We start from the raw sequence: 11474 nt of genomic DNA on the forward strand, positions 1-11474 counted from the left end.
CAGAATCTTCAGCTCCCAAGAAGATGAAGCCAATGACCAGCTCGTTTGCAAATCCCATTGATGCCATTCCTATCTCATCCATGCCATCAAAGGACCTTGTTCCTTTTGGTGAAGATTATGAGATCCCAAGTGGATCAGATGAAAAAACTCAGTCTGCTGCTTCTTCAGAGCAGATTGATGAAGAAATTGAAGTGGATGCAATCCCTTCAACCCCAATAGTCTCATCACCAATGCCTCAGTTTGATGCTGAAGAGGCTGGTGTTGAAGAAATTGACAATGAAGATGTGGATATTGGAAGCACAACTCCATTGATGAATGACGACTTCTGGGGAAAGTCAGCATCCCAATTCCCCACTCTTCACTCCCCTGTAGCAAATTCCTCACTCTCCTTCACCAACAGTAAAATTGGGCTCTGAAGAAACTCATCCCACTGCATCTGTGAATGAAGAAATTCCAGCCACTAGTGCTGAAGAAACTGCTGCTGAAACTGAAAAGGTGACTGCACCTGAGGAAAATCCTGAAATTCCTCAGCCTGAAGAACCTGAGATCGTGATTCCCGAGGTAGTGGTGCAACTCACTGACACTCCTCTGCCCAAGCCAAAGGATCCGTTCTCAAGGAAACAGAAATTCAAGGCTGAAGACTTCTCTGGCGAGCACATGTTCTTCACTGAATGCAACCCATATGACTCTGCTCGCATAAGGAAGAGGCGTTTCTGGACTGCAAGCCAAGCAAATTTCTATTCCTCAGTGCTTTTCAATAAGGACAAAGTCTTCTACCATGCACATATTCCTCACGTGGATATGGAGTCCATGCCGTGCTTCACGCCAGTCCTCAGTGTTCTTCACGACGCTGGGCTACTCAATTTCTGCACTGACATGTGCGATTGGAATGAAGAACTCATTCTTCAGTTCTATGCTACACTGCACATCACCGGCAACTCTGAAGATATCAATTCGTGGGTTCTGGACTGGATGACTGAGAACACACATTATAAGGCCCCAGCATCTGAATTGCTTCGTGCCCTTCCCTTGAGTCCACCCACTGAAGATGCCCGTTGTGTGTACAACGAACCTGAGCTTTCAAATCACTATATGCAAGTGCTGATGAAGCCTTTGAAGCCAGGGCAGGCCCCTCGAACCAAATTCCTCGTCAAGGAATTGCTGTATGTGCCAAGGACTGTCTATCGCATTCTGACGAAGACAATGAGTCCCATCAAAGGCCATGACTCAACTGATGAAGAAGTCGTCGGTATCATGAAGAACATGCTTTTCAACATCTGTCATGGCGTTCCCGTCAACTTCCATGATTTCTTCATGAGGACTCTGGCCAACATTGCTATGTAACCTTTTGAGCTGAAGCCTTATGCACTTTGGATTATGAGATTCATCGGGACAAGGTCTTCACTCAACTACAAAGCTGAAACCCTCAACCACTGCAGCTACTTGCCCCCTATTGAAGTCCTCAAAAGGACATTTTCCTCAGCTGAAGAAAAGGGCAAGGCCACTGCTGTGATAGATGAAGGCATTCGTCCATTGGATGGTCAATTTCGCAAGGCTGCTTCTTATTCCACCAATGATGACTCTGCCACACATGACTCTGCTGCCAACACTGCCAAGCAAAATCCTCAAGCCACAGCACCCAGGGTGATGACTGATCATGAGTTACTCCTCAGTCTTCATCAAAAGGTTGATCGCAATCACAAATGGGTCAAGCGTCAGTTTGGTTCAATTCTTCACAACATGACTTCCACACATAATGCAGTGAAGAAAAACCATTACTACCTTCATGAAACCCTCAACCGCACCTGGGCTATTCTGTCTCAAGTTTACAATGCTGAAGATCTGAAGAAAATGGGTCTCAAAGAAGCTTTTGACTGGTCTGCACCTCCTCCGAAGAGATACAAGAAGGTCAAGGTTCCTTCTTTGGTGGCCAGCTCATATTCTTCATCACGTGAGACTAATGAAAATGAAGACTTGGACGACACTGCAGCAGGCCCTACTTCAACGACCGACCCCAACAACGCTGGCGCTCCTCCATCAACTTGAATATCTTTAGGGACGTTAGTCCTCAACTTCGATCCTTTTGGTCATTTGATGACAAAGGGGGAGAAATCTGAGTTAGTCTTCAAGCGGGTCTATAATAAGGGCATTTTTTATCTAAGTTACAACTCTCGTTCTTCCGAAACTTTTATTGGATCGAGTTGTAATCTTAAACCCGATGGTGCGCTGATACTTTTGTTGCACTATGCTTGATACTTTTGATGCGCTATTCTACATGCTTATTCCTCATTAATATTATCGCACGCATGCTGAATTTCATCAGGCACCATATTTCATCATGCATTTCAAATTCTTCATATTATATATCAAATGCGTGTATGAATTACAAGATATAGGGGGAGATCTCCATGATTCAACTCTTCAAGTGTGCATTGCTTCAAAAGCAAATTCCTCACTATGCACATCTTCAGGGGGAGTTCTTCTATATCTTGCAATCAAATTCCTCAAAATCAGTATTTACACTTCATATATTTATCCCCGTTGAAAACTTAACCTATATTATCATCAATCACCAAAAAGGGGGAGATTGTAAGTGCATCTAGTGCCCCTTAGTGATTTTGGTGTATTGAAGACTTATGGGTTAAGGATCTAATGTGTTTATGAGTGTACACAGGTCTATAAGTCTATGAGGAGTTTGATATTTACAGAGAAAGTCAACCCCTAAAAATGAAGTTCTTCGACTGAAGACTTTGACATTTTGAAGACTTCCTGAAGACTTTGAAAGTGAAGAAATTGGTGTGACCTTGAAGACTTGGTATTCATTCGAGGAACATGAAGCGTGAAGACTTTTGTTTTCGTAGTTTCATTTTCTCTTTCTTGAGTCATAGGAAACACCGTAATGTTAAAGGGGGTCGAGGAAATACTAAGGAGAAAATTTCCATGTGATGCTCAACTCAAATCCTACACCTACCAATCCCTTCGAGTGAAGCCATTGAAAATCTCATACAGTTCAGTCAATTTCTTCAGTGACAGAGACGCAGTTCTTCTAGTCACTGAGGACTTTTCTTTGACTGAGGAGTTAGGAATTCGCCAGTGCAAATTGCCTACACAGTGAGGAACATGATAGCCCTGAGGAATTTGTACCTCAAATTTCCGACCGTTGCTGTGCTATGCGCCAGCTGTCCCAAAAATATCTTATCCACATAACGGTCATATCATTGAAGGGCATTTATGTCTTATCATGTCGGGCTGCTCCCTAGGCTATAAATAGCCGCCCGCTACAACCACTAGCTAGTTGGCTGCTCCGCGAGAACTTGACACTTGTCATTTGAGAGCAACCCATCCTCCGAGGACTTTGAGAGAAAATCATCAAGTGAGGAAAATCCAAACCCAAACCCAAAACACCTACAAACCCAAAGTGATTGAGCATCACTGAAGAGATTGATCCTGCGTGGATCCGACGCTTGTTACCTTTGAAGACTGTGCTTCTTCCAGACGGTTAGGCGTCATGGTCTAGAGCATCCAAGAGGAATTGTGGATCGCCGAGTGACCTAGTCTGTGAAGGTTTGGAAGTCACCTGAAGACTTACCACGAGTGATTGGGCGAGGACTGTGTGTCCTTAGCTCAAGGAGAATACGGTGAGGACTGTGTGTCCGGGACTAGGTGTCCTCGAGTTTAAATACTCAGCCGCTCCAACCAGATGTACAACTGAGACAGCAGTTGGAACTGGTCTACCAAATCATTGTCTTCACCAAGCTTACTGGTTCTATTTCCTCAACACTTTCATTTCCTCATTACTGTGTTGTATGTTTGTTCATATCTGTGTTTGAAGACTTTGACTGAAGACTTTCTCAATTTCCTCAGTTCAATTTCTTCAGTCTGTTTGTCTTCATCTTGTGCTATCCTGTGTTTACGCTTTCTGTACTCTGTGTTTGTCTTCATTTCATCATGATGAACATGCATGTAATCTTCTATGTTTACTTCTGAGTACTTATTCCGCTGCTAGTAGTTCTTCGCTAAGGAATTTCCTCACGAGCAAATTCCTCAATGAAGAATTTCATAAAAATCGCCTATTCACCCCCTCTAGTCGATATAATGCACTTTCACACCACATTATCCCAGAAAGCCTTCGCCACCTGCGGTGCGTGGAACGGGTGGCGCAGGGGCACGAAATGGGCGAACTTGGTGAACCGATCCACCACCACCATGATCGTGTCCTCGCCATCCGACACGGGCAGCCCTTCCACGAAATCCATCGTGAGATCCTCCCATGGCGCGGTTGGTACTGGAAGAGGTGCCAGGAGTCCTGCCGGCTTGCAGTGCTCGTGCTTCGCCTGCTGACAGATCACGCACTTTTGCACGAATTCCTCGACGTCGCGCTTCAGACCGCGCCACTCGAAATGCTTGCGTACCCGCTGGTACGTCGCGGTGACGCCGGAGTGGCCACCTACCGCGCTGTTGTGGAGCGCGGCGATGAGCTTGGTGCGGAGCGCGGCGTTGGCGCCGATCCACAGACGACCTTGGCGGTGAATGACACCGCGATGCAGCTCATAGCCGTCATCGTCCGGGCTGGCCAGGGCGAGCTTCTGAAGGCGATCCTGTGCATCTTGGTCCGTGGAGTAGGAGTTGAGCACTTCCTGGATCCAAGCCGGCTGGCATGTCGAGAGCGCGGCCAGGTCGAGCTGCTTGCCGATCCGCGACAAGGCATCGGCCGCGCCATTGTCCAGTCCCCGCTTGTACTGAAACCGGAATTGCAGTCCCACCAGTTTCGCCATGGCCTTGCATTGCAGCTCGGTCTCCAGGTGCTGTTTGCCCAGGTTGTAGAGGGACTTGTGGTCCGTGAGGATGTCGAAGGGGCCGCGCTGCAGGTACGGGCGCCATTTGTCGATCGCCATCATCACCGCCAGAAACTCCTTCTCGTACGTCGACAGTTGCTGGTTGCGCACCCCCAGGGCCTTGCTGAAGTAGGCGACTGGGTGGCCTTTCTGGACAAGCACCGCGCCCACCCCTGTGTCGCACGCGTCCGTCTTGAGCTGCTCGAAGGCCGCTTGAGCTTGCTCCGTCCAGGCGAAGCCTTTCTTGGTGAGAAGCCGCGTCAGCGGCTTGGCGATGATGCCGTAGTGTGGCATGAATTTTCTATAGTAGCCGGTGAGGCCCAGAAACCCGCGCAGCTCGGTGGCGTTCGCCGGCGTCGGCCACTGCTCCATTGCGCTCGTTTTCTCCTTGTCCGTGGCAACACCCTCCTTGGAGATCACGTGGCCAAGGTAGTCGATGTGATCAGCAGCGAACATGCACTTGGACTCCTTGATGTAGAGCCGGTGTGCGCGAAGGAGCTCGAAGACGATGCGCAGGTGCTCCAGGTGCTCCTCCATGGTCTCGTTGAAGACAAGAATGTCATCCAAAAAGATGATCACAAACTTGCGCACGTACTTACCAAAGATGCATTCATCAGGCACTAGAACGTGGCCGGCGCGTTCGTGAGGCCGAATGGCATGACCCTGAACTGGAAATGTCCGTGGTGCGTCTTGAACGTCGTCTTGTGCTCGTCCTCCTCATGCATCCTGATCTGATGGTAGCCGGCGCACAAGTCGAGCTTGGAGAAGACTGCGGCACCAGCTAGCTCATCGAGCAGCTCATCGATGATGGGCAGAGGGAACTTATTTTTGATGCTCGCATCGTTAAGGCGGCAATAGTCGACGTAGAATCGCCAGGTGTCGTCCTTCTTCTTGACCAGCAGCATCGGCTCGGCGTACGGGCTCACACTGTGCGTGATCAGGCCGGCATCGAGCATTTCCTTGACCTGGCGCTCGATCTCGTCCTTCTGGAGAAGCGAGTAGCGGTACGGGCGCGTGTTCGCGGGGACCGTGCCCTCGACCAGAGTGACGGCGTGGTCGTACTGACGGTGTGGAGGAAGCCCTTGCGGTGCCGCGAACACGTCGGCGAACTCCTCCAAAAGATCAGCGAGCGGCGTCTCGCTGGCACACTGATGTCGCGGTGGCGGTGCGCACCCACATCTGTCCACCATGGCCATAGCCCAGACGTGTTGCCCCCGATCATCTTGCCCAGCTCATCGGGTTTGATCGCCTTGAGGGTGGTGGACGCCTTCGCGGGCACACCCCAGAGCGTGACCTCTTCGTCATCGTGGGTGAACTTGACCCAGTTGTCCTGCCAGTGGCACGTCATGGGGTTGTGCTGGGTGAGCCAGTCCATGACGAGGATGCCGTCATAGGTGCCAATGTCCAGCTCGCGCATCGGAGTGGTGAACGTGTGCCCCTGCATCCACCACTTGAGCTCGGGAACTATGTGGTTGCAGGTGAGACGGTCACCGTTGGCGATGCGCACATCCACCTGCGGCATCTCTTCTGTCGCCAGCCCGAGGCGATCGACGAAGGACTTGTTGACGAAGCTGTGTGAGCTACCTGAATCGAGTAGCAGCAACATGACTTGGTTGCCCACCAGTGCGCGTAGGCGGATCGTGGTCGCCGAGTCTGTGCCGTCCAGAGCGTGCGACGAGAGAAGGCAGCATTCGGGCGCGTCACCAGGAGGAGGGGGCGGCTGCGCTGCTGGCCCTGGGTCGTCGAGCAGTTGCAGCACGTGGGTGGTGTCGCCGGAGAGCACCTCCCCATGATCGCCAACGTTGATGGTGAGCAGCTGGGCCGGTTGCGCGCACCGGTGCTCTCGTGAGAAGCGGTCGCCGCACTTGAAGCATAAGTTGTTGGTGGGGCGGTAGTCGCGAAGTTGTCGTTCACGCGCGTAGTCGTCCGTTGGAGCATGGTCGGGCGCGGCCACGCGCGGCTGTGGAGGAGTCGGCGCCGGTGGAGGCCGGCTCGCTGGCGTGATGCGTGGGCGCGCGCGCGTAGTGCCTAGCTCCTCCTCCTGAATGCGCGCCAGCACGGATGCCTTGGTGATGCTCGAGGGCGCTTGGAGCCGAACCGGCGCGGCGAATTCGTCCTTCAAGCCCAGAATGAACTGGGTGACGAAGAACTTGGTGTTGATGGACGGGTCGAGCGCGAGCAGGTGATACATCTGCTCGTCGAACGCCGCGTGGTACTCGGCGACAGAGGTGGTTTGACGAAGTTGCAGCAGCTTGTGCATGACCACCTCGAACTCGTCGGCGCCAAACTCCGCGAGCACGGCGGCGGTGAACGACTCCCAGGTGATGCCGCGATGTGTTTGACGAAATGCCTGTAGCCAGTGCGCGGCCTGGCCTTCGATATACAGAGCTGCGGTGGCCACCCAGTTGTGTGGCGCGACCTTGTAGAGCTCGAAGTACGCCAGGCAGCGATCCAACCACAGGTACGACACGGAGCCGTCAAACCGAGGGAAATCGTGCTTTGGTGGCTTGTGGTAGTCGTTGCCGTTGTAGCCCGTTGTCGGAGAGGAAATGGGCCCTGGCGCGACGAATCCGCCATGAGGAGCCACAGGAATCAACGGTGGGTGATGGTCGCCGAGGCGCGTGTGGGCGGACGCAGGGCGGCTTGGATCTGTGGCCAAGTGCGGTGAGTGCGGAGGTGGCGAGGGCGGTGGTGGGAGTTGTTGCTGGGCGTTGGGCTGGTGAAGTATGGTCGTGACCGAGCCCGATGGCGAAGCAGAGCCCTCCACCGTCTTGCGGGTTGCGTCGACGTCGGCTTGGGTCAGATCGATCTGTCGGGCGAGTCCGTGCACATCCTACGAGATATGTGCGTTGAAGGCGGCCTGGACCTCGATCTGCTTGTCGTGGTCCACTTTCTGCTCATCCATCTTGGCGAGGAGGGACTCGAGCATCTTGGTGATGTTGTTGGCCTCGTCCATGGCGGCCAGCACCTGATGCGTCACCGCAGAAGCTTTGGGGGGCGCCGTTGCCGTGCTTGGAAGAGATCGAACCCCGCGACGGATTTTGGGTGTGCTTGCCGGAGCAGCACACACCGGCGTGGTGGATGTTACCGATCTACAACCAACTCGACGAGGAGAAAAATTTTGGGGTGAATTTTGGCTCTGATTACCAACTGTAACGAACGAGAGGAGAAGGGGATCGAGAGGGGGTGAGGGAAGCGTGAGAGAAACTTGGTGAGGAAGAAGAACTTTACATGCAGAGGAAAGATTAGGTGAGAGTTTGAACTGGTCACATCACATGCCCACACACAGCCACATGCGGCCAGCTATATACTCATGCGACTCACACACGCACACGCCGGGAGGGTCCCACCCGCGGGGTTGCCAAGTCACACATTCCAAGTGGCCAGGTGTGACATTTTCTTTGTTTTCTCACGGTTTTCAACTAAAAAATTCTTTTTTTCTTCGGTTTTCTCTGTTTCTTCTTGACTTTTCACTTTTATTTCTTTCTTTCTTCTTTGTTTCTCTCTTCGTTTTCTTCATTTTCTTTGTTTCTTTCTTCAGTTTCTGCTGTTTTCATCATCTTTCTTTGTTTTCTCCATTTATTCTTCACCACATGACTACATCTTTCATACACATTCGTACATTAGGTATACATCAAGAACATTATTTTATACTGGTTGAACATTTTTTATACTTCTTTAACATTAAAAAAATATGTTTGATGACCATTTTATTTATATACATTGGACATTTTTGGTATATCAGGAACATTTTCGAAATACATGTTTAACATTTTAAAAGTATAGAGTTAAAATTTTTTATGCATGCGCCCAGGATGGAACCCGAGAGGCCGGAGGCGGCGCTCGAGAGCATGGGCCGGACCGAGGATACGGCCCGCGGGCCCGAGGCCTTAAGCCTTGGACGGCCTTGAAATATCCCGGCGTCGCCTTGGCGCCCGACGTAACCGCCGCAACCAACAGCCAACAGAGCTCGCCTCTCCTCGCCGGAGTGCCAAGAAACCCCACCTCTCGCCACCGCGCAGCAGCGCCCACCGCCTCTGCTCTCCAGCGCCGGCGACCGATGGACAGGTTCCACGACAGGCAGCACGTGTGGCTGCGGAGCCGCGTGCACGGCACGTACCTCAAGGCCAACAGCGACGGGAAGACCGTCTCCCTTCGCGACCGCCGCGCCTCGCTGAAGGCCGCGTGGACGGTGCACATCTACCAGGGTGAGGGCGACGCCGTGTACCTGCTCCTCCACAGCGCCGCCTACGGCCGCTACCTCGCCGCCACGGCCAGGCGCGCGCCGCTCGGGCTCGGCCACAACGGCTTTCGCGCCGAGCAGCGCAACTACGATGAGCCGGACGTGCAGGCCATCATGTGGGAGGCCGTCGGGGCGGGCTCCGGTGACGACGTCATGCTCCGCAACGTCGGCGGCTGCTACCTCCGCGCCAACGGCAGGTACCTCCGCTGGAACACCGGCGTCAGCGTCGAGGACATGGACAGAGTCAGCAACATGGCGCACTGGATCGTCGAGCCCATCCCCGCCAGAGAGGCGGGCATGCCTGACCTTCCTGGCCCGCCCGTGAGTTCGCCATGACCTGACGACCAGCTTCTCGAATTGCCAATTCATTCGCTCAAGAGCAATTCCTGATCTGTTCTTGCCGAATTCCTACTTCTTGACTCAACTGCAGAACCGCGTCCTCTACATGGTGCTCGGCCAGGCGTGGCGGACGATCGTGTTCGTGCGAGCGAACGCCGAGGGGTTCTACGACGAGGGCAACTGGCACATCTTCCCTTTCAGGGGGAGGTCCGTGAACCACCTGAGGAATGAGCTGGCGGACCGCATCGCCTTCATCGACGGCCAGTACCCCGACGGCATCGCCATGTGCGTCCGGGCGGGCCTCTAAGGGAGGCCGACTCCACTCGTCGTCGATCTGCCCCGCTACTCTGGCCACGCCGAGGCCCACCAGATTGTCGTGATGATGTCCGGGACCCCTGGTGAGAGCCTCCCTCCATGTCACAACTCACAACTCATACTACCTAAAGATTTCCTGATGGTAGTCTTGATTGATTTTGTTATGCACAATTTACAGATTCACTTTTGGTGCAGTTACTATTTGCTGCATGGCTAATCTGCTTGTGTTTGAATTTTTTTTTACTGAAACTGTTATAGTCTGAGAAACAGTTTACTGAAACTGTTATAGTCTGAAAAAAAGTTAATTGAAACTGTTGTGTCTGAAACTTGTTAGGTGTTGGGAATTGTCTGCAACTGCAGTAATCTTTTAGATAAATGAAAGATGATCTGTGGAAGTTAGTCAGTTGATTCATCTCTTTTCAGAATTAACAGAGAAGATGGTGATATCCGTTTGATTTGACCCATTTTACTTGCATTGAATAACCTGTGAACAAAATTTAGGTTCCAACAACACTAAACTGAATCTTGTCTCTGCACATAAGTTGTATTCAGGTTTTGTGGGCTGTATTCTTGGTCTTGTTATTTTTTTGCATTACTCTGAGATTTAGATTGTTCATCTGCTTCCTACTGATCTTCTTTAGCGAGAAAAGTAATGTTGGTCTCGAATCTGCTACACACAAAGCACAGATGTCGGTGTAAATACTATTTTGCTGCATGAACACGATATTTGGAGTCTTACTTTATTGGAGTGCTACTGCTAGTGCTAATTTGATCGTGCTTGGAACTTGTCTGAAATTGCTGTAGTCTGTAAGGTAAAAGTAGTTGGATGGAAATAGTAGGTGCCATGTGGATTTATCAGTCTGTGACTCTGTACACATGGTAAAAGATGGTCTGAACAGTTCTGTCTTTGATTCAGATAATTCAGTTCGTCCATTTCGTAACATTTTCCATTATTAGAATTATGGACCCTAAAAAGCCAAATCAAGTTCAGTCATCTCATTTCACCTTTGCAGAGAAGATACTAATTTTTTAACCCGTGAATAAAATTCAGGTAGTATCTTGCAGTAGTGCATAAAAAGCTTAGTTCCTTGCACATAATATTGTTTCAGATTTTTCTTGTTTATATCGTTAGTGATTATTGGTCTGCCGCCTAACTGGTTCGTACATTCTGCTGATTCAGCGTACGATGAGCTGCGATACCCTGATGTCAACGCAATATAGAGAAAGCTCATAGCTGGAGGCCTGACAGTTCACCTGTTCATAAGTTGCGCCGCCTCGGATATGATGATAACAGAACTGGACGCCTACTTTTGCCTATAGACACATAGATATAGGTTCAGAAAACTCAGCAGCTCCCGTGTTTCTTCTGCTAGCTAAACTTGGTGAAAATGTTTCATCCGATGGCTGAACGACTCTGTAATCTGTAGTGATGCTGGTTGAAGTAATCGTTTTAGTGTCGCTCTTCTGACATTCACTGTGGGGTTCTTGCATTGATTTGATGGTCCTGCATTCCTTTCGTACTAGTATGTATTTCTCTTAGATGATGCTATGGTTTTTGCAGTGAGTTAATGGTCCTGCATTCCTTTTGTACTATGCATTTCTCTTAGATGTAGCATCTGATATGAACAATGATTTGGTTGTTCTTGCTGTTAGTTGGGCACTTGAGTTTAGATGTCCTTTGGTTGTTCTCTTTAGCAATTTACTCTTTTGTATATGACCAGGCATTCTTTAGAGAGGTTTCA

General features: G+C 50.7%; 1 protein-coding gene across 1 annotated transcript; it reads left to right on the plus strand.

The window, feature by feature from the left end:
* Positions 1-8754: 8754 nt before the first annotated feature.
* Positions 8755-11193, plus strand: LOC123152470 (uncharacterized). Its single transcript, XM_044572003.1, has 3 exons — positions 8755-9399; positions 9509-9815; positions 10913-11193. The coding sequence occupies exons 1-2, from the start codon at positions 8896-8898 to the stop codon at positions 9722-9724; spliced, it is 720 nt and encodes a 239-aa protein (XP_044427938.1). The 5' UTR covers positions 8755-8895; the 3' UTR covers positions 9725-9815; positions 10913-11193.
* The last annotated feature ends 281 nt before the right edge of the window (positions 11194-11474 follow it).

Source organism: Triticum aestivum, chromosome 7A, assembly GCF_018294505.1.
Source record: "Triticum aestivum cultivar Chinese Spring chromosome 7A, IWGSC CS RefSeq v2.1, whole genome shotgun sequence".
NCBI classification, from domain to species: Eukaryota; Viridiplantae; Streptophyta; class Magnoliopsida; order Poales; family Poaceae; genus Triticum; species Triticum aestivum.

Excerpts from the sequence above, each read along its gene's own strand:
- LOC123152470 (XM_044572003.1), top strand. The coding sequence starts at position 8,896 with ATGGACAGGTTCCACGACAGGCAGCACGTGTGGCTGCGGAGCCGCGTG. Across the intron at positions 9,400-9,508 it reads CTGACCTTCCTGGCCCGCCC|AACCGCGTCCTCTACATGGT; the intron begins GTGAGTTCGCCA and ends ACTCAACTGCAG.